Raw genomic sequence first — 22847 nt, 5'->3', positions numbered from 1 at the left:
CATTTTTTCAGAGCAGATAAAAGAGCAAACAGTCCACAGGGTCACTCACCTCTCGTCCATTTCCACGACTGACCTCAGGACCTGGGGCTACGCTTCACTAAATATCACAAATATGAAACCAACTCAGCTGTTAAAAGGTAAGAATTCTCATTAACAGCACTTTAATAACTTCAGTATGATTGGAGTCTCTCATTTCTATCCACAAACAGTAATCTTTCATGCTTGGTTGTGTTTGGAGGGAAAGACCAAATCTGCTAATTATTTACTAACATGGCTGATCAAAAATACTAAATCTGATTACAGTATTTAACCTCTTAAAATCCCAGGCTTATTACATACTAAGCCTTATTATTCAGTAACTACAGGGACTTCAGTGCAAACTGGTTGAGCTATTCTTAGGATATAGAAGTGTGTAATTAAACTCTGGGCCTCTCAGTGTTTTCCTGGCCATTCAAAAAAGGAGAATGCATGCAATGAAAGCACCCAATACCCCACTGTTAAATACTGTAGTGGATCGCTAACGCTTCGCATCTGTTTTGATGCTGGTGGCCCTGGGGCTTGTTTGAAAATCAATGATGTAATGAATTCCACTAAATATCAGCTGATTTTAGCCTTAAATCTGTTGGCCTAATGACCCCAAACACACATCAAAATGCACACAGAAATGGTTTTGCATCATCTTAGTTAGTTGCATCTCTAGATTTGAACCCAATACAAACCCAAAATATGTGGTGTGTATTGAAGAAGGCCGCCCACAAAAAAGACCTGAGAACATTAAGGAACTGGAATTGTTCTGCATGAAAAAGAGATCCAAGATCCTTCAACAAGTGTTCTCCAACCTTATTAAGCCTTATAGAAAGCAGCTCAGTGCTGTTATTATCACCAGCCGTGGCTTCACCAAATATTATTTGGGGCACCAACATTTTTGAAACTTATGTTTTTAAAAGACAACTTTTTTGTTCCAAAACACAGTGAAAAAAAAAGTTTTGCATTTGTTAAAGGTTGAATGTTCACAGCATGTGTGGTTTATTTAATATATTGATTTTAGCTAATTTTGATGAAGGGTGCCAATAATTCTGGAGTTTACTGTATATTATTTTCATTTTTATTTTTCTACATCAATTGAGCGACTAAATATGGATGCCAATCATAATATCTGATGACTTGTACGTACAATTATGGTTGTTATTTTTTTAAAAGCTTATGGCAGTATAATTACTATTATCAATAACAATTTCAATATTTAATGACAGTATTATTACAACTAATCTAAGATAGTCTAAAAATAATAAATAAATAGACTGTTTAAGTGTAAGAAACAAGAAAACTATAGAACATATTTAACTCCGGCCAAATTTATAGGGTCGGTTTTCCAGACCGAGATTAAGCCTGAGACTAGGCTTAAACCACATCCGGGAAACTGACTTACTTTGGAGGAATGCCATGGAAGAGCTTTTGGTTCCCTAAATGGAAGGTTCTTTAAAGAACTATCAATTTAGGGAACCAAAATTAGCTCTATACTGTAACACTGCAGCCTTCACATATGGATGTAACTACATGGAAATCTATGCAACCTGGCTGTTTGGATGAAACTACTTGGAAATCAATGCAACCTGGCTGTTAGGAGTGAGGAATCCTGGCTGATCATGTAAAGAACTTCCACACTAATTGAACCCCATATCCTAAATTTATGAGGAACCTTTATTTTAAGAGAGTAAAATGCAAGGGCTCCATTGGAAGTATTTTCACATCAGCTTAAAGACTTTGTTCCTTATAAAGACAACTCGAATGAATGAAGTCAATCAGTTTTAGTGACCTTCCCAACGGAAACTTTAATATTTTACTAGAAATGCATTGATATGTACAGAGACAAGGCTCTGACACAGACCTGTGCCAGATCTGTGCTGGGGTCACCAAACTGCAGATGTAAATGAACTCTAGGTTGTCCAAACACGGCGCCACTACGAAAGAGTTAATGATTAGAGACAGCAGGTGGGCCCTTTTCTCACCACTATATGTATCTGTGATGGTTGGTGTGTCCTCTGCACGCTGTGCGGAGCTTCACGCAGGTGTCTCGAGCTTTAGCCTCTGGTGGTGAAGGAGACTTTGGCAGAAATGGCCTTCAGCGGAACATGGCAGGTGTACACCCAGGAGAACTACGAGGAGTTCCTCAGGGCTATCTGTGAGTAAAGCTAAGATTACTATGATGTAAGAGCGTACAATCCCAGATAGCGAGCATATATCGGTCCACTGGCTTGATAAGGTTGGCACCCCACTGACTGTTTGCCACTGCTGGTCCACCCTCAGACCACCTGCATACAAGGTCTAACTAGTTTTTAATCTCCTCAAATCTTTTAAATGCACAGAGCCTTTTATTTTGGAAAATAAACCTAGACAAATATTATAAACAACTGAGAAAGAAAAATTATTAGGCTTAATATAAAATGATTTCATAGAAAATCTTATTGCTGACTCTGTGCTGGATTAAAATTATTTACTAAACGGACTTACAAAGTATAACTAAAGAAAGGAAGGAAGGAAAAATAAGTAAACTGGACTCCAAATGGAAAAAGAGTGATGATGAGTGGAATTTTGTCTAAGACTCTGCTTAACCACCGGTGGTCCGCCTGGAAACCGCTGAGCAAAACGCCAGTGGACCGCCAGCTTTGCCATCAGTGGGCCAACAGTGCTCCATTATCTTCTTGCTATCAGGGATGTGATATTAAACTGATTGGTGACAAATCAGATGGGCATAATTTCCCCACTTTATTCCAAATGGAGTCAATCAGCCAAGATATGATTGGTGTAGTTTTGGCAGTTTTGTGCTGGAGGCTAATGTAGTTAGCACATAATGGAAGCTAATGTGTACCAATTAGCATAGCACAATCTGAATGCCTGAATCATCACACTTAATGCATGTGTAGGTAGTTGTTCAGTGATATCATATTGACTTGATTCTGTGGTTTCTGACAATGAATATGAAATACTGTTATTTGTAAATGTGGACAAAAGTGCAGACACAACCGAGGCAGCTAATGTTTTAACCATGCTAATGTACTTAATGGTTTTTCAGCAAAGACTGAGTCATATAGTGTCAGAAACCACATATTCAAGTCTATAAGAGACGACTGAACGGTATGAGATGTGTGATGTTTTAGCCATGCAGTTAACTGGTGTACATACTCTTCTATTACGCTTCCTTGAGCTCCAGTGCAAAGCTAAAGAAGCAAACTTCTAACGTGTCTTGGCTGATCAAACACATTTGGGATAAGTGGGGAGAATGTGCAGCCTTAATTTGCCAAACTATCGCTTTAATGTTGATTAAATGCTTCTGAAATGGGTTTGAATTTGAATTTGAATTATTTTAAAGCTATAATGTACAGCAGTGACTAGTACAGCCCCTGTACATTAGTGAATGGTTTAACCTTAATACTGAGGTTGTTCCATTTTTTATTTATCTGCTCTTTCTTCATATCATTTTCTCCCTTAGCTCTGCCAGAGGATGTCATTAAAGTAGCCAAGGACGTCAAACCAGTGACGGAGATCCAGCAGAACGGCAACGACTTCGTCGTCACCTCCAAAACGCCCGGAAAATCCGTCACCAACTCCTTCACCATCGGCAAGGAGGCCGAAATCAACACCATGGACGGAAAGAAGCTCAAGGTATCTCCTCACCTCTGATCTGCTCTGTTTTATCGATATTTACTTTATTTTCATTTAGGTGAACAAGACTGTTAGAGGCTCTTAGCTCCCTGTCCTACAACACACTTCCTATACATATGGTTGTAGCATGGGAAGAGAAGTGGAGAGAGAGAACCTGGGCTGGAGTTCTGGGGAGGTTTTGCTTGAAGTTAGAAGGCCGACTCCTCTTTTTTTGATAAACAGATGTAGGACTCAGGAACAGTGAGGACATGGGGAGGTGGTGGGGTGCCAGAACTTTGTCACAGGAAATGGAAGGTGGAGGAGTAAACTTTAACTTTTAATTTTAGTAAACTCCCAAACTTTAGAAATTTCTTAGTGAATTATGATGCTGATGTTGCAAGAAATTCTCTCAAATTCCACCTTAGCAACCGCCTGGGATACCATAGCAATAGCCTAGCAACACCTTAGCAACCACCTGGACTAGCATAGCAACAGCCTAGCAATAGCTCAGGAACTACCTGGGATACCATAGCTATGGCCTAAAAACCACATGGGGTACCATATCAATAGCAGAGCAACATCTTAGCAACCACCTGGGATACCACAGCAACTGCTTTAACTTTTGAGGCGTTATTAGCTCACTTTGTCAAGCCAACTTAAACATACTTGAGTGAATGTTCCCTTTCTAGTTATGATTATTTCCTGTTTATCTGTTTGTTTGTTTGTTTAATAGCCATCCTTTTATCTCATAGTTACAGCTTATTTAATGTTAATTCAATCAGATACTAATTCAAGTAAAAGTAGAAATATATCAACTCTGGTAAAAAGTATGAGCATGTTCCTCTTCTAATGCACCTGATTCAGCTCATTAAGGGCTCGATGGTGCCCAGAAATCAGGTGTTGTGGCTGAGATGCTGAGTGATGACTTTGATCTGTGTTCCCTTCAGTGCACCGTGAAGATGGAGGGAGGAAAACTTGTCTGTCAGACGGAGAAGTTCACACACATTCAGGAGATCAAGGGAGGAGAGATGGTCGAGGTAGGTTACCCTACCGCACATCAGTATCAGAACTAGCTTTGTTGATCAAGTATAGCACATTTACTGACCTGTATTACTTATAAGGAATAGAGATGGGCATTTCAGTCAAATTTGATATTCTAGTGTGATATTTGTAAGACAGTATTCAAAAACTATAGGACTACAGGCCAGGAGTGGGTTTAGTGATTCTGGGATCTTTGGCATAGACAGGAATGGGGATCCCTGGAATGCACATTTTTTAATTAGCTCCAGGGGCGAAACCATCTACACTGCAATATGTTTGAAGCAAGCAAAATTTTCTGCCTATATAGCAATGGCCTAGCAACACCTTAGCAACCACCTGCAACACATTAGCAATCACCTAGAATAGCATAGCAACAGCCTAGCAACACCTTAGCATTCATCTGGGATACTACAGCTACCGCCTAGCAACACATTAGCAACCATCTGGAATAGCATAGCAACAGCCTAGCAACACCTTAGCAACCACCCGGGATACCATAGCATCAGCCTAGCAGCACATTAGCAACCATCTGGAATAGCATAGCAACAGCCTAGCAACACCTTAGCAACCACCCAGAATACCACAGCTACCCCCTAGAAACCATATGGGATACAATATCTACGGCCTAGCAACACCTTAGCAACCATCTGGGATGCCATAGCAACAGCCTAGCAACACATTAGCAGCCATCTGGAAAAGCATAGCAACAGCCTAGCAACACCTTAGCAACCACCTAGGATACCACAGCATGGGATACAATATCCATGGCCTAGCAACATCTTAGCAACCACCTGGGATACCATAGCATAGCAACACATCACCAACCATCTAGAATAGCATATCAACAGCCTAACAACACCTTAGCAACCATCTGGAATCACCTAGGATACCACAGCTGCTGACTAGAAACTGCATGGCACGTGAGATAGAATATCCACAGCCTAGCAACACCTTAGCAACCGCCTGAGATACCATAGCAACAGCCTAGCAACACCTTAGCAACCACCTGAGATACCATAGCAACAGCCTAACAACACCTTAGCAATCACCTGGGATACCACAGCAACAGCCTAGCAACACATTAGAAACCATCTGGAATAGCATAGCAACAGAATAGCATCACATAAGCAACCACATGGGATACCACAGCTACAGCCACGAAACTGCATGGGATACAATATCCATGGCCTAGCAAAACTTTAGCAACCACCTGGGATACCATAGCAACAGCCTAGCAACACCTTAGCAACCACCTGGGATATCATAGCAACTCCCCTAACCTTTAAAGCATTACTAGCTCGCTTTGTCAAGCCAACTTAAACGAACTTGAACAAACTTTCCCTTTCCCCCCCTAATCTGCTGTTTACCTTGTTTACTTGTTACGATGTCTGTCTTAATATGAGCCACTGCAATCTTACCTACCACCCAATAAAGTCAATTCACTTATTACTCATATATTGTGTTGCGCGTCTTCATATTTCTGATCTTTTCTCTCTCCCCTTTTCAGACCCTGACCGTTGGAGGGACCACCATGATCAGGAAGAGTAAAAAGGTGTGATGTGACTTGTCCAGCTGAAAAGATCTTGACATCTATTTAAATAAAGTTGCCGTTTATCAAAATCATTCATACTTGCATGTTTTTTTGTCTTTTGCTCTCATAATAACAAGTCCATTATCAACATCCTGACAAATCCTTCTCATTAGTTCATATTAGCATAAATCTTACTACGGGACAGTATAGGCTGGCCATTTCTTGCACATTCCCTACTATACACCACTCAGCCATAACATTAAAACGACCTCCTTGCTTTTACACTCACTGTCCATTCTATCAGCTCTACTGACCATATAGGAGCACTTTGTAGTTCTACAGTTACAGACTGTAGTCCATCTGCTTCTCTGCATACTTTGTTACCCTGTTCTTCAGTGGTCAGGACCCCCATGGACCCTCACAGAGCAGGTATTATTTGAGTGGTGGATCATTCTCAGCACTGCAGTGACACTGACGTGGTGGTGGTGTGTTAGTGTGTGTTGTGCTGGTACGAGTGGATCAGACACAGCAGTGCTGCTGGAGTTTTTAAACACTGTGTCCACTCACTGTCCACTCTATTACCTTGTTGGTCCACCTTGTAGATGTAAAGTGAGAGAGAGCAGCTCATGTGTGTCAGCATAGTTTGTGTTGGTCATCCTCTAGTCCTTCATCATTGGTCACAGAACACATATTTTTGGTTGGTGGACTATTCTCAGTCCAGCAGTGACACTGAGGTGTTTAAAAACTCCAGCAGCACTGTTGTGTCTGATCCACTCAGACCAGCGCAACATCTGTGTCGTATTTCTTGCCTGCTGGATCCTTTTTTTGTTAATAACTGATCTAAGAAGGCAAAAGCTGTCCACCAACACATCTTCTCCATCAGAGTGGTGGTGATAGGAACCAGGGGTCACCATGACTACAAAACAAATATTATTTACTATCCAAAACCACAAGTGAACCTACACGTTTTCTGTTTTTATTTATAAGTATTGTTGATTTTTTGGTGAAATTTGAGAAAAAAATACATTTTCTTTGGCCACTAATTGCTTTACAATGCCATGCATGTACCTCTCTGCCACAAAATGTAGTTTAAGTAACACATCTAAGGGCCAAACCACCCTCAGAATTACCAGAAAAAGGCTTAGGGCAGCATATTTGTAACTATTTCATATTATAGTTGTCTGAATAAGGTTATCTAGAACAGAGCATTTTACATCAAACCACTCTGAATGTCTGTTTACATCAGAACAATTTAATTATGCAGAAATTTTGAAATATCAATGGATTTTCCCCTTTAATTTACCCTTAATTTACCCTTAATCTTCATCTATAGAAGCCTGTTTCCACCACTGGAAAAATATGCAGCCATTTAGTGAGTCTTAATAATGAGAAAGCTCTGCAGAATTATGACATACTCTCATAATTATGACTAAGTATCTCATAATAATGATATACAATCTTAAAATTATGACTTATTATCTTATAATAATGACAATGTCATAGCATCTCATAATTATGACTTAATATTTCATGTTTATGTCATGTTATCTCATAATAATGAGACCCTATCTCATAATTATGACTTAGCATGTCATAATTACGACTTATTATTTTAATCTCATCATAATTTAATAGTAAATTCATAGTAATAATTATGAGAAAGTACGTCATGATTATGAGAATCTTCACCGTTATTATGAGATACTAAATATTTAACATGAGAAAGTAAATCATAATTATGAGACACCAAGTCATAATCAGTGGTGGACAGTAATGAAGTAAATGTAATTAGTTTCTGTGCTTAAGTAGTTTTTTAGTGTATCTGTACTTTACTGAAGTTTTTCCATTTTGGGCGACTTTTTACTTTCACTCCACTACATTTCAAAGTCAAATATCTTACTTTTTATGAGAAGTCTGTCGTTCCTTTTGACTTATGTGTGTAAAAAACATAACACAACAATCAGGGCCCAGCGCACTTTGTTTTGAGCTTGCTTTGACCTGTTGGTCATACCGACCCAGTGCAGCACACGGTTCAACATCAGTGCAGCAGCGTAAAATTTTGGGAGTGTCTGTTCAACATAAATGATGAACTAACCTAACTTTGTGTAAATAGACCACAATATAGAAATATGTACTCATATGCAGTTGAGACTGACGTGTCTTTTTCTGAATTTATACAATTTATACACTTTCATTTTATAGTAAATTTGGTTTGGCTAGTTTATGAGCTAAGCTGCAAATAAATCTGAAACTGAAACTTTGCTTGTTTGTAAAAAGTGATTTCAGAGCCACTCAGTTCTACCTGATGGAAACTGTTTGCCTTCAGTGTTTTGTGCTGATGATAATTTTAATAGACATCAGCGTCACTAATTAATGACATTCTATTAAAAGACTGGTTTACCAAGAGAGACACTGGAGTATTTTCACCTAAAATGAGTTAACGAAGCAGAGTCCTGTTACAAAAATGATAATAGGACATTAGAGTCATAATTAATCTTCGAGTACTTTTACTGTTGATACTTAAGTACATTTGAAGGCAAATACTTTTGTACTTCTACTCAAGTGGAGGTCTAAAGGGAGGAACTTCTACTTTTACTGGAGTAATATTTTACCTTGGGTATCTCTACTTTAACTCAAGTACATGGTTTGTATACTTTGTCCACCACTGCGCATAATTATGGAAAATTTTATGGATATTTTTCTGGCGGAAAACTCTCCACGCATGTCCATCTGCTCATCTGTGCGTGTACGTCTTCCCGCCGCGCATGCGCACTGCAGTCCTGACGACACGAGTCGAGAATCTGCGGGGGGAAAACACAGAAACGGCGCTAATAAACACGCAGAAAGAGGAATAAATGGTAATTTAGTGAGATATGGCGCGATATCTGAGACCCCCGAACACTTCTCTCTTCATCAGGAATATATCTGATGATAGCAGGTAGGTCTGCAGGAGCACTTCGCGCTTTTATTCTGTCTTTTAACCAGACTGTGTGTAAGGTTACCTCAGCTAACGCTTAGCTTAGCTTAGGTTAGCCCAGCTCGCTAATCACACAGCGCCGTTCAGACTGAAACGACGCTTAAGGTAGCGTTTAATTCGAATTTACCCGTTCCACCTTAAATGGTGCAGCAGTTACGAGGCTGCAGTTAGCTTATTTTCTTTCCAAATTTCCCTCCCAGCTTTACTGTTGCAGCGGTTAACCTGAGGCGCCAGAACGTAACTGCTGCTCCATTTAAGGTGGAACGGGGAATTCGAAAAACGAAGCTGGCGAATAAGAAGCTGACTTAAGCTTCGTCAGTCAGAACGGGTTTGCCCAAGCTAAGCTACTTGTATACGTTTTGGCTTATTTGCACTGTATGACTGATTCATTTGCAGGTTTTTCTTATCATATATTTTGTTTTTAATGCCACTGAGACCTATTCGCCTGCAAACCCGCAGCTTTTACCAAATAAGGTAAAGCGGCACGGCGGCGCTGCTAACGCGGCTAACAGCGCTGCTCCCGCTAAAAATAAAACAGTGCAGAAAGGAAGGTCACGGAGCGAACTGACCACTCTTTTAGGGTTAATTAATCATCTTTGGAAGCCGTATATGGTACCAAAACTTCTAGAGCAGTGGCATTTAATGTTAGCTAACGTTTAAAACTTTAGAACTTTAAAAAATGTTTGTTTTTATTCGCCAGCTTTACATTCGAACTCTCCGTTCCACCTTAAGCTGTGCAGCAGTTACATTCTGGCGCCTTAAAATCGACAGAATAAGTGCTGCGCTATTTAAGGTAGAACTGAAAGTTCGAATAATAAGCCAGTTGCAGCCTGGTTTAAGCACTGCCAGTTGGTTTATATGAAAGGGGAACTCCACCAATTTTGACAATTTTCTGTTTATTAAATGGTTGAGATGTAAACAGAGTCGTTCAGAGTGGTTTGGTGTGAAATGATCCGTTCTACAGAAACTTGCCGAGTCAGAATTGTTCACAGTGGTGGTGATAGGAACCAGACGTCCACCTCTGAAAGCTCCCTCACAGAAAGTTATTACATGCCTGATATCTGAGACACTGTTTTACGATAGTTTTGGCCTGAAACGTCTTGTTAATCCATGTATTTTAATCAGTTTATTCAGGGCCTTGTGAAAGGGCAAAATAGTCCCCAAAGAAATTCAGATTTATGTTGTTTTACCATCAAAATTCCATATAAACTCAGAAGACTCGTGTGGGTTCACTGGTGGTTCTGGATAGTAAATAAAATGTCTACATTTGTGTTGTAGTCATGGCGACCCCTGGTTCCTATCACCGCCACTGTAAAGACATCTGAATCATTTCACACTAAACCACTCTCAAGAATGGAATTATTCAGAAATTTAGAAAATTTGGTGGAATTCCCCTTTAATGATAGTTATAGCTTTAAGCTTATCCTAGGCGAAGTTGAATTATCTTTTTTTTATTCACCAGCTTCTTATTTAAGCTTTCCGTTCCACCTTAAGTAGTGCAGCAGTTGTGTTCTGGCGCCTTAGAACTGAAAGAATGTAGCTGCACTACTTAAGGTGGAACTGAAAGATGGAATAAGAAGCTGGCGATTTCAGCCTGGTCTCAGCACTGCCAGTTGGTTTATATTAAGTGTGTGAACTGCACTGGCAATGTTTATTTTTATTTATTTACTAATTTATTCAATTGTTTGGTTTTTAGCCAAACTGCTGCATGCATATTTTTAATGTTTGATTTAATTTGATTTTAACTCAAATTAGTGCACATTTTTCTTTCATGATATGACATATGGGCTACTCAATTAAGCATTTGTCCTCTGTAGATGAGTGTCTGGACAAGCCACAAGACTGAATACTTCTAAAACAAATTTATGAATATGCCAAGGCATGTTATGAATTCCTGCTTGTGCAAATGCAGACAATAATAGCAAACATTTGGTCCATTAAAAAAGAGTGAAGCCCAATAGTGCTATAATGAATCCACAAAAAAGTAGCTTGCAAATACTTTGGGTAGTTGCACTGGATGGCTCTGCCCAGATTTGTGGATTACTGTATTTAAAACTTGGCTAAAATGAATAAAGATCAGTACGAGTTGAGCTCATTTGCATGATGCTTAAGAGCACCTAATGGAAATAATCCATTATTAGCATTAAGCATATTCAGCTGAAGTATTTCCTTTACGCTAACCCAAGTTGGAGTTGTTCAGAGACACGGTCTCTACGTCAGACAAATGAGTGAACTATCATTTCATGGTGCTTTAGGCCAGAGGATTTGCGTCGTGAGTTTGGTCGTTACGGGCCTATTGTAGATGTCTACATTCCAGTTGACTTCTATTCTCGTCGACCAAGAGGATTTGCATACATTCAATATCCTTTATACGCAAGTGATGAAGAGTAAGATGATGGTCATGACCTACAGTTTTGTTGGTATTATTTTGGGAACAAAAAAAAAGATGTGAACAGTTTAAAGGAGTGGTTCACCAGAAAAAATGAAATTGACACAATTCACCACCCTTTTACTGAAATGTGGTCAGTCAGCCAAGATTTGTTTGGTGCCTGAAGTTTGCTTCTTTAGTTTTGTACTTGAGCTGCAAGGCTAATGTATATAACAGGTAATGGAAGCCGGTACCCCAGCAGTTAGTATTGAGCCTAAAACATTACGCTTTTGCCTCAAACCCTGCAGAGTTTTTAGTAATCTGATAGACTTGATTATGTGGTTTCTGACACTGTATGACACACTGTTATCTATAAACATGGACAAAAGTACAGACCAAATAGACTTCAAGGTTGCTGCTAGTATTGCCCTGGTAATTAAAACATTCCCATTTTGAGAGACTGTTTTAATTGATTACATAAGAATTGACCCTGAAAGCGATAGTTTCCCTCCTTACCCCAAATATAGTTAAAATAGCCGAGACATGTACTTGCTTATGTGGTTTCTGACATGCTGTTATCTGTAAGTAAGGCTGAAAGATTAATCGTTTTTATATTGAAATCCCAATTTAAGAGAATGCAATTTTCTAATTGCTAGAGCTGCGATTTTAAATTATAGCCTACATTGGCAAAAATGTCTTTTAAGTGTGGAAATTTAACCTAATAACACCGAACTTGTGAACTGCCTGTGGACCAATCAGAAGGAACCAAACCTCCATGTGTTGTGACATCACAACCCCAACTTACTGGCACACTACATTCAGGGGTCAGGTCAGAAAAGGTGGATATTCTAGTCTTCTTGGCAAAACCTTAACCTATAGAAAATAACCTTGACTTAAATCACAGTCGCATTGTTAGATATTTTCCCCAAATCGTTCAGCTCTATCTATAAGCATGGACAAAAATGTGTTGTATAGCTTTACCTGTTAACTTTTTGCCTAAAAGGGCATACCCAAAGTGAAAGGGGGCGCTGTTCCTACAAACTTTGGGCTACAGTCATGATTTCGGTCTCATTTGAAAGGTAACACTCAAGTCAGAATAATTATATGAATTACTGACAAAGAGTAACAGAGTTCATTTCCGTCTGACTCATAGATCTCTAAACCTGAAACTCAACCCATTAAAAAGCTTAGCTTCGCACGTGAGAGAGTTACTTACTGTATTTTCTTCTTTCACGCTCTCTGTTTTCATTGGCTGTTGCAGGAGTCATTCAGATTGAGTCGTTGACCAGTTTACTCTAGATTACACTCAACTTTTCACTTTTCGGGTCGGAAATAATCAAACGTTCGATAAACTCTGACTGGTCTGAAACGCGATCGGGAGGAAAGAAATCTGAGTCTGTGCCCCTCAAACACGACTCGACTCTCTCTCCAACTGTCGAGTCTGACTGACCCAAAAATCTGCAGACTAGAGCCGACCAGCTCGGCCTCGGCCAGACTGAGAATTGGGGCTAAAATCGGGGTGAAAGTGGTGTAATGTAACCCCAACTTTAGGTCAAAACAAAAGCAGCCGCCTGGAAGCCATAATTTTGTCTGTACAGTTGTTCATTTTTATAGTCGAAGTAGCCAGTCTACTTGAGAATACTTTTAGGCTACGTTCACTTTGTGAGGCTGAAGTGACACAAATCTGATTTTTTGCCCTAATGTGACTCAGATCTGATGTTTTCAGAGCTGTGTGGACGCAAATCTGATCTTTTCAAATCCGACTTGAGCCACTTTAATATGTGGTCCTAGATCGGATACGTATCCGATTCGTGGCCATGCGACCTTAATGTGACGCTCAGATCAGAATTCATGTGCTTTTTTTTTTTCCACTGCGTGTGACCATCATTCAGCGTTACCATGGCAGCAGCGCCAAACAGAAGTTAAAGCCTGTAAACGGTGGAAAAGCAGCTCATCTCACCTTTTTCTCCTTCGTCTCGCTCTAATAATGAAGCTGAGAGCTGATCAGAGTTAATGATCTTCTCAGCGAAGCTCGTTCTGCTCGTTAGTTTGTGCTGATGATGACGTTAGGTGACGTTACTGAGTAGGATGTGCTCATGAGGGTCATTTCAGGACGCCGGTTTGAATCACTTACCTAAACGAGTGTGAACCATAGTGTCAGAGAGATCGGATTTGAGCAAAAAATCAGATTTGAGCAACGAGGCTTGTAATGTGAACGTGTCCTTAGCCTCGTAGTTCCAGTGCAGAACTAAGGAGGCACATCAAACCTGTCTTGGCCGATCGTCTACGTTTGGGTGAAGGCGAGAAAGCTGAATATATTTGACATATTGATGAACCGTTTCCTTTAAAAGGGTTTGAACATGACACTGTGATTTGAATTTGAATGTGTTTTGGGCATTGTCTCCTAACTGATATTTCTTCTGTTGTCTCAGAAAATGTAAAGACATACAGTTCTGGAGACCTTCCCTACAAAGAATATTTAAGAGTAAAGGCTGAAGTAGAGTAGATTGAAGCCAAAGGGACCGTAAGGATTCAGGCGGCAAGAAATAGAGGGGAAAGAGAAAGTTAAAGCTTGAAGATTCAAAGAGGGGACCAAAGTGGGAGTCAAGGCCACGGTATGTTCCAAACAGAGAGAGGAAAAGAGAAAGATAATGAGGCAAAGACAAGCGGGAACCCCCCCCCCACACTCCCAAGTCCTTCTGGGAAGCGCTTAAAGAGAATAAAGGTCAAGCTCAAGGTCAAAGATCAAGCATGTTAAAGGTAACAAGTATTAATTTTTGTATCCTACCTTTGCTGGAGTATCTGCATTCTTCTCTGTTGCAAAGTCAGTTTTCCAATCTCACTTGTTTGTCATTGACTTACTGAAATTATTCAGACCTTATTTTTATTATTCAGACTTGATTCATGCTAATTTCCTAATTGTACATGCAGAAATTCCACCAATTAAGGTTAAGAACTGACGACGTTTTGATTCGTTTGATTCTATAGTCACCCCCTCCCCCCCTTTTTCATCTTTATTTCTCCAGATAAATTCACTTTGCTTTCTCTAACGTGTTAAATTTTATTGCTGAACATAAACCTGGTCCTGTTTGGTGAACGTTGGTGAGGCTTTGTCAGTATTTTGCACTGCGAGATGGATGTTTATGAATGTGTGTTAAGATGCAAAACCTTAACAGCAGTAGCATGTTTGAGGACGTGCGTGACGCAGAGGACGCTCTACACAACCTGGACCGTAAGTGGGTCTGCGGACGACAGATTGAGATCCAGTTCGCACAAGGAGACAGGAAGAGTATGACCTTTTTCCTTTTTCTACTACACGGTTCTTATTGTATGAGTATGTAGGGCACCCTGTACTGCAGGACCTAAGGTGTGATATTACTGTTAGTCCTAAAAAAATACTTTGAATACACCATAAATGCTTTTGCTAGATGGCTAGTAACTAATTACATTTACTCAGTTCCATGTACTTAAGATTGTAGACGTCTCTGAGTATTTGAAAGTCATATCTTTATTTATATTACAGTACGTTAGTGAGAAATGAATGTGCTTTTTCTTCAGTTCCACTTTCGCATTCCCATTTAGGCCCAATCCCATTTCTTATTTTTACCCCATCCCTTGTTTTCGAGTGTCTCTTTGCCCCTTAGAACTGAGTTACAAGGGGTAGTGGTTGAAATCTTCCTCTACGAAATGGGACCCTCAAATAAAAAGAGCATTACTTCATTAACAGCTACTAGCGCTGCTCTGTAGGCGACCCTGCCAGTCTGCAGTGACAGCAGAGGAGGGTAAAGTTCAGCTCCTCACTGCTGGGCTTTAGTTACATTTAGGGCATCATATGATTTCAGAGGGGGACAATTATTTATTATCACCCACCCCTAATTCTTCAGTGATATGAAGGTGAAGTCAGATATTCACCAGCTTCTTGTTCGAATTTTCCTGTTCCACCTTAAATGGTAATGGAAATTTAGCTAGTTACCGAGACATCAGCAAACTACTAGGAATTGTTCATGCTTTTTAAGAAGGAAAGGACAGTAATACATTGGAAAAACATTAAACTAAGATTAAACAGTGGTTATTGTGATTTTTTAACAGAGAAAATTCTCACATTTGTGGGTTTCTTTGGTCTCTTGTGCAGCCGTTTTGCTTTTTTTCTCATAACTCTCTGTTTGGAGTCTCTGAAAAACCTCAGTTTGGAGGGTCATGTATCCCTAACACTTTGCCCTACCCCTCCATTTCAACAAGATCAAGACACCCTACCCCTAGACTTGAACATGTAAAACAGAGGGTTGAGGGCTAAGTGGTAGGGGCGAGGGGTGAAATGGGATTGGGCCTTAGTTCCTAAATCTCTTTTTGGGCATTTAATTTCATTCTTTTGCATTGGTTCCGTGTCTGAACTGCTTTCTCAAAAAGAGAAAAAAAAACTTCTAACAGACTTCAGTTGCTGTACTGATGGATGCTAGACGTGTTAAGAAGTTCCGCTGCAGTTCTGCACGTTTTTGCTGGGCTGTTTTTACCAAGACTAAGATTAACAATTCACTAGTGTAGATTTAGCCGAATTTACCAATCTCTGCTGTTAGCTGCCCTTCATTGCATTCATGTTAAAACGTTTCATGGAAACAATCTTTTTAATCTCTACATTTACATAGATTTATCCAACAAAAATATCCAGTTGTTAGCTGTTGATTTGTTCTGTAAAATATCAACAGTTAGAAATGTTTAGGTTTTTAGAAGGATGTTATTTACAGGTCTGTCCACAAATCTGTCTGAAAGTCCAAACTAACTGAGTCCCTCTGTGTCTCTTACTGTCTCTCCCTCAGCTCCCAGTCAGATGAGGTCCAAAGAGAGACGTTCTCCGCGCAGCTTCTCCAGGTATGATGATTACGACCGTGACAGCCGTCACCGGCGCTCGCGGAGCCGCAGCTACGACAGACGCCGCAGCCGCAGCCCATCGTACGAGCGCCGTCCTCGCCGCTCTGAGAGTCCGAGAGAGTGAGTGACGTCTGCACTAAACACACCTCGCTCCAGTGTCTTGTGGAGGACTGTTAAAGCCCAGTTTACCCAAATGTCCCCCTAATTAAAAAAGTAATTGTTAAGCCAAGACTGTACACACTTAACAATGGTTCTTCAAGGGTTCATTAGTCCTATATAGAACCATTTCATGCTTAAATTGTTCTTTGCAAGGTGAAATCGTTCTACAGATTGATGGAGAATGTGTTTTATGGGTCTATGTGGAACCTCTTTGAAAATAGTTCTGTGTAACATGAAAAAGAGGTCTGCTGTTGTTGCGTTGTCAAGCTTGCGAATGCTTTTTGGTGCTGTATAGAACCACTTTCTCCATCAGTCAAAAGACCATTTCACCATACAAAGAACCATTTAAGCATGAAAAAGTTCTATATAGATCTCATGGTTCTAAATCAGGTTTTCAAACTGGGGACCTTCTCGGCCAAAGTGCTGTGGAGATCAGTGTTTACCCTCATCTAACACTCTGAATTCAGTTCATGAAGGCCTTGCTAATTAGCCGATGAGCTGAATCAGGTGTGTTTAATGAGGTAGCATGCCGAAATCTGCAGTGTTTTGGCCCGCCAGGACTGGAGCTTGACATGTGTTCTAAATAGACCTGTTGCCTTCACTAAGGAACCCTTGAAGAACCATCTACAAGTGTGTATTTTTGTCCTTAAACTCTACATAAACTCAAAAAGACCCCCATTTTTAATTCATGGTCTTTGTACTATAGAGCACAATCCTTTGTCATACCATTCAAAAGACACAATTCTTCTGTAATCCTGTGAGTTTTTGTTTTTTTGCTTGCCTTTAAACACCTTCTGACTTTTGGCTATTATTATACTGACTAATATCGTAGCATGCTGGTGTTTCGCCTCACAGACGGCCTCACCAATGGCTTGACGGTATCCAACAGCCAGCACTTGCCATGTTCTGTCCCAGGCCTTATGGATAAAAACCATGTCCTTCAGTTATTTCCTGTCCAAATGCCGTCTGTCACTTACAAATACATCACAATAAGGAAGTAAAATGTGTTCCGATTTCACATTGACTTCAGTAGCTTGAAAAAAGTGTACTAGAATTGAGAAATTTTTGGCTTCATGACTGTCAGTCTCATCTGCAAAGCGTCTGTGTGGCTGCAGGTTTTCATTCCAACAAAGCTGGAGCTCACATGATGAGTTGTTGAAGACCAGCGGATTAAACGGGTAGAATCAGGTCTCCTCCTGCTTTGTTGGAACGAAAACCTGCGGCCACGCTGACCCTCCGCAGATAAGATTGGACAGTGCCCTGTAAACTTGAGGACACAAGAGTTCGTGGTTGGGCTGGATGATAAAACGATAACAATAATTATCGCAATATAACTTTCCTCACAAGAAATATAAGAAAAGCTTGATAAATATAAGAGATTTTGAATAAATATTAAAGATTAGACATAGTTATCAATAACCAAATGGGTAGTATTGGCTAACAGAGAATATTAATTCTCTCACAAAGGGTCGGCCTTAGTCTGTCTGCATAGGAGATTCTAGACACTGTAAAGACCCTGGGTTCACAGACAGGCCTGTGTGTACTTACTGACCCAGTGAAGAGAGGGGCAAGTTGACCCTGAAAGGTAAAGCAGACTGGTAAAAACCAGCTGAAACCAGTTTTTAGGAGTGAGCGTGACATGCAATGACCAAATTGATGGGCGAAGAGATGCACCTATTAGAGAATGAGCTAATATCAAAATTTGAGAAGTAAGGCGGGGGGATATCAAATTACCCCAGATAAATGGCATATAAACAGTTTGGGACACTGTATTTGTGCAGTTGTCTGAAGACTCTTTCCTTTTTAACATCTTTTGAGAACTTATACTAATAACTGTTCTAAGTCTTTGTCTTTAGCCAGCATTAAAAGATTTCTTTTTTTATTCATAATATTATGTTGGAGGCCTGGGGTTGAAGGGGACAGCCCTTGGTCCCAACAAATATTTGACAAAATAGACCGTTCTCACGTTTCTGCGTTCTAGCCATTTTCCACTGCAAGAGTAGCGACACTATTGTCGCCACAAGACGTCCTAATGGCTTCTAATGGTTCTTTTTCAGCAGGGTTTGTAAAAACAGCTTACCTGGGGAAAAAGTCTCCCATTGTCCCATGACGGATTTGTGAAATGTTCCGCTGTTTAGTAAGTGTTAGTCATGTTCTGACCATAAATGATACCGTCGGGTTTCTTCAACTTTCACTCAGGAGCAAAAATCAGCCTTTAAACTTGAAAGAAATAATGATTTGACATCTGCCATCGTACATCACAGAAATGCTCAGTGTAAATAATGCAGTTTATCAGACTCGTTCCAGTGATTGGATCAGCCTTCAGGTGCTGAGAGCTTTTACAGAGCTGGGAAAATCTGCTTTTAGCTACACCAGTGAGCTGGAATTCATTGCAGGAAACTCTAAAACTTCGTTCTCTGGTGTCACATGAATATTTAAACTTTTAGTCTCTAACCACCTCCAGTCAGCCGCAACTGCTTTATTTGATTTTACTGAACTTTTAATATGACTTTTGGTATGTTTTAGCTATGTCATAGCTATTGTTTTACTTTTTACTTTTACTTGTACTTTTTTACTTTTATACTTTTATTTCTTTACCTTTTAATCATTCTTTTTATTTCATTTAGTAGTATTCTTTTTATTTATTTTATCCTTATCTACTCTGTTACTTGATAAGTTACTATATTGTAATTTTAATCGTTCATGGGTTTCTTCTTATTAAATTTTACTTTTATGATTTTTATTATTTAATTATAACATTTATTTTTTTACCATACAACTTCTCAATTCCTGATTCCTGTATTACTCGGCTACATTGTAAATGAGGGTCTCCCTCGATGTATTCCGAGTTTAAATAAAGGTTGATTGATAATCGTGATAATTTTCAATATCGAACGATGTGAACATTTTATGGTTATAACATTTTTGGTCATATCGCACAGCCGTGTTTCATAGTTCTCTTGTAATGTACAGTATTATTTGGTTAAGTTATATTGATTTTGTCTGGTTTTGTTTCCTCTGAGCAGCTCCCGGTCTTACGGCAGACACAGACGAAGCAGAAGCCATGAGAATGACAGGTGGGTGTAGAATAACTAGCCAAGTTTACATACAGCTTAATAATCTGTTAATTATCCGACTAATAGCTCAATCGGAATAGAATACGTCCAAGTAAACACCTCAATCTGAATAGTCCGATTGAGGCCATTCGGAATACAGTTTCTATCCAATTGATCGAGGTGGGTAATCCTGTAAATAATCCGTTAAATAGAAGAATAATATCCGTGTAAACGCCTGTATCTGATTACATTCCCTATCAGAAAGTTTAAGTCCGTTCTGATCATGTTCATCGCGTCATAGTGAAAGTTTATACCGTTCAACATGGCGGAGCAGAAACTGGTCTGCAGAGGAGACGAAGTTCATGCTCTGATCTTTAAAAGATGGCGGTGGGACGGACGTCCAGCTTATGTGTCTCAGAACACGACGCCTTCCTCTCGGCCTTCTTTAATAAGGACATGTGAAGGACGTTTTCCTGAGTCTGACATCATTTTAAAGTAATTAAAACACAAGCGCTGCTCACTGCTGCTCATCTCACTCTGACTGGACTCACATGATGCTGGTTGTCATGGTAACGTCTACACTAAGTGGTTCTCTACGCATGCGCATCGTTTTGGATCGGATTACTTGTGAGCTTATAAACACTTATTTTTTTTAAAAACATTGCGCCACTTTACCTGAAAATATGAACATTCATCATCTAGAAGATATTTAAGTCCTTCATTTCGTGTTTGGTTTCAGGCGACGCTGCTCACTTATTTCCGGTACCGCCGTCTGTTTTCACATGTGCAAACTGAAAAATCCGAAAGAAATCAGAGCAAGAGTTCACATGCACTGAGAAATCTGATAACTGAGCTAAAATCCAACCTCTTTATCAGATTTCTTAATCAGATTTCTAGATTGGAGTATGCTGTTTACATGACCATCTGAATATCTGATAACTGCAGAAATTATGATCGGATTATTGAGTGCATGTAAACACACTCATTGTGGCAAATCATAATCTGCAAATAAACTGTATTTTCATCAACTCGAAAGTTTGGTATTTACTTTTTGGTATCCTTTAAAAAAAATAAATTAATTAATTAATTCAGTATGTTGCTGGTTTGTTATATATTTGTTGTTGGGCAACAACTTTTTATGACCAGCAGATCATGTGGGTCTTGTATGTATGTATGTATGTATGTATTTATGTATGTTATTTACTTATTTACTTACGGTCTCTCTCTGTTTTGTCTCTGTTTCTTACTCTCTGCAGGTACAGGCACCCTCGGGATCACGGTCGAGTGCACCGTGGCGGTCAGTCCCGCAGCCGCTCCGGCTCGCACTCCCCCTCCCCCGACTCCAGGTTCAAATCGAAGGGCCGCAAATCTCGCTCTCAGTCCCGATCACCGCACCCGCCGGCCAAGGACCTGCCCCCGTCCACCAGCGCCAGAGAGGAGGAGACCCACGCCCGATCGCCCTCGCGCTCCTGCTCTCGCTCGCTTTCTCGCTCCCGCTCACGATCACGCTCGCGCTCCTGGGCCGGCCGCAAATCCGGCGGCCATTAGGACTCTCGGCAGCGCCCCCTACTGTTCAGCGTTTCTAGGGGAGTTAGCAGAATTGGGTATATTTTGGATTTTTCAATACTGTATCTTGTGCAGCTGGTGAACGGAGATTTTTGTTCAAATTCATCATGTGAACGGACGTTATTTTTTATTATTTTTTTTGTGCCGATTTTTCAGAAAACCTTTCACGTAGAGCTTTTGCGCTACTTGGTTGTTCTTTTGGTGGGTTTGTTTTTTTTTTTGCAATTTTTTTGGTCAGCGCCTTTTGCTCTTCTTACTTCTCCTCTTCAGTCTGTCAGGAGTAGATGCCAGAAGAAAACCTGTAGCGGATGTTTGCCGAAAGAAAACTGACCTGCAAGGTTTAATTAACCAAATAAGTCAGTATTTTTCTTTATGGACGTGTCCTATGAAGTCTTTTGTTGAGGTAGTTTGCCGTGATGAAGGCTGTTTAAGTGCTTTAGTTACCAAAAGTTGTTCACGTGATTAAAATGAACCGTATATTCTCAGAAAATGCCTTTGATCAAAATGAGGACGCATCATTTGTCAATTGTTTATTAGGAAAGGAAGTGCTATGGGGGAGTGCAGTATTTCTTTTTGTGCTTCAGTTTTAGTTTTCTGTACTGAAAATTAAACAGTTTGTACAAACTAGTCTAGTTTAAGGCATCTTATTACTTTTTTTTGTTTGTTTTTTTTAGCCCCTGGAATAAATACTTCCCAGTCATGTTTGCTAGTTTTATCCCCAAAAGTTTCCAGAATCAATGTTGTCTTCCAAAAGATCGAACATGCAGGGTCCCTCGTCTTAATTCTCAGTGTTTAAGTTTATGGGGGAAACTAAGTGAATGTTTTATTTTCACTTGTTAGTTTTGGAGGCTGATCACAGTCGAGAGAACCTGTATTTGAATAAAAATGTTTTTTTTTGGTTTCAGTCAATTAAAATAATCTGTTTATTGGTAGATTCTGTCTTTGTTCTGTTAACAAGGCTTAATTAAGTCTGAATGCAAGTTGTTTGTTTTATAAGGGATCGTTGACTTTCTTTTTTAGAAAATTCCTTGTTAACTTTATGACATTCAGTGCCCTTTTGTGGGCTGCACTTCTTCATGATGTAGAACCAGAGAAATTATCTCTGAAAAGCAAAATATGAGTGAGGAAAGATTGTAATGTAGTGCAGCGCATTTCTTTGAACTGCACTTTTAAAGGTGCAGATGGTTTGATCGTCACAGCCCCTTAATTTCTGTGGAATGAAATGATCATTCAGAGTGGTTTGGTGTGAAATGCTCTGTTCTGGAGAAACTAAGGCCCAATCCCAAACACAAAAGCACTCCATCAATGAAATTACACATTCACAGATTAGCGTAATGCAGGTATGGAAGTGGAGAACATTAGTGATATGATAACAAAATTAGATCTCACAAAACCTTGTTAAACAGCATCGCATTACAAATCTAAAGTTATCTAGCAGTTTATGATCACTGTGGTCTGCAAATACACATCCAAACAACATTCCAGAGCAGGGAAACACACCTTCCAGGCTTTAGGAATAACTCGCCTTAGTAATGCAGAATGACCCACCAGCGAAGTTCACTGCTCGAAAAGAGAAGATACACGATGATCTTTCATCTGGGAAAACTTGCCAAACCCTTTCTCTCGAAGTCCACCAATCCA

General features: G+C 39.8%; 2 protein-coding genes across 3 annotated transcripts; both read left to right on the top strand.

The window, feature by feature from the left end:
• The first annotated feature begins 1928 nt into the window (after positions 1-1928).
• On the top strand, positions 1929-6306 carry fabp10a (fatty acid binding protein 10a, liver basic). Its single transcript, XM_036558383.1, has 4 exons — positions 1929-2182; positions 3491-3663; positions 4590-4679; positions 6191-6306. Exons 1-4 carry the CDS (start codon positions 2116-2118, stop codon positions 6239-6241), a joined length of 381 nt encoding a protein of 126 aa, XP_036414276.1. The 5' UTR covers positions 1929-2115; the 3' UTR covers positions 6242-6306.
• Positions 6307-9001: 2695 nt separating this feature from the next.
• On the top strand, positions 9002-22138 carry srsf10a (serine and arginine rich splicing factor 10a). Of its 2 annotated transcripts, XM_036558152.1 has the most exons (6): positions 9002-9152; positions 11447-11551; positions 14745-14848; positions 16374-16545; positions 19611-19661; positions 20897-22138. In XM_036558152.1, the coding sequence occupies exons 1-6, from the start codon at positions 9088-9090 to the stop codon at positions 21186-21188; spliced, it is 789 nt and encodes a 262-aa protein (XP_036414045.1). In that variant the 5' UTR covers positions 9002-9087; the 3' UTR covers positions 21189-22138. The 2 variants fall into 2 exon arrangements, with proteins under 2 accessions (XP_036414045.1, XP_036414047.1); XM_036558154.1 differs by lacking the exon at positions 11447-11551 and having other exon boundaries at positions 13992-14848.
• The last annotated feature ends 709 nt before the right edge of the window (positions 22139-22847 follow it).

The sequence above is a fragment of the Colossoma macropomum genome, unplaced genomic scaffold (genome assembly GCF_904425465.1).
Source record: "Colossoma macropomum unplaced genomic scaffold, Colossoma_macropomum, whole genome shotgun sequence".
Lineage (NCBI taxonomy): Eukaryota > Metazoa > Chordata > Actinopteri > Characiformes > Serrasalmidae > Colossoma > Colossoma macropomum.
The sequence above is the reverse complement of the archived record's forward strand: the minus strand, read 5'-3'. Positions and strand labels throughout refer to the sequence as shown.

Excerpts from the sequence above, each read along its gene's own strand:
- fabp10a (XM_036558383.1), top strand. The coding sequence starts at position 2,116 with ATGGCCTTCAGCGGAACATGGCAGGTGTACACCCAGGAGAACTACGAG. Across the intron at positions 2,183-3,490 it reads GGAGTTCCTCAGGGCTATCT|CTCTGCCAGAGGATGTCATT; the intron begins GTGAGTAAAGCT and ends TTTCTCCCTTAG. Across the intron at positions 3,664-4,589 it reads TGGACGGAAAGAAGCTCAAG|TGCACCGTGAAGATGGAGGG; the intron begins GTATCTCCTCAC and ends TGTTCCCTTCAG.
- srsf10a (XM_036558152.1), top strand. The coding sequence starts at position 9,088 with ATGGCGCGATATCTGAGACCCCCGAACACTTCTCTCTTCATCAGGAAT. Across the intron at positions 9,153-11,446 it reads AATATATCTGATGATAGCAG|GCCAGAGGATTTGCGTCGTG; the intron begins GTAGGTCTGCAG and ends ATGGTGCTTTAG. Across the intron at positions 19,662-20,896 it reads AGAAGCCATGAGAATGACAG|GTACAGGCACCCTCGGGATC; the intron begins GTGGGTGTAGAA and ends TACTCTCTGCAG.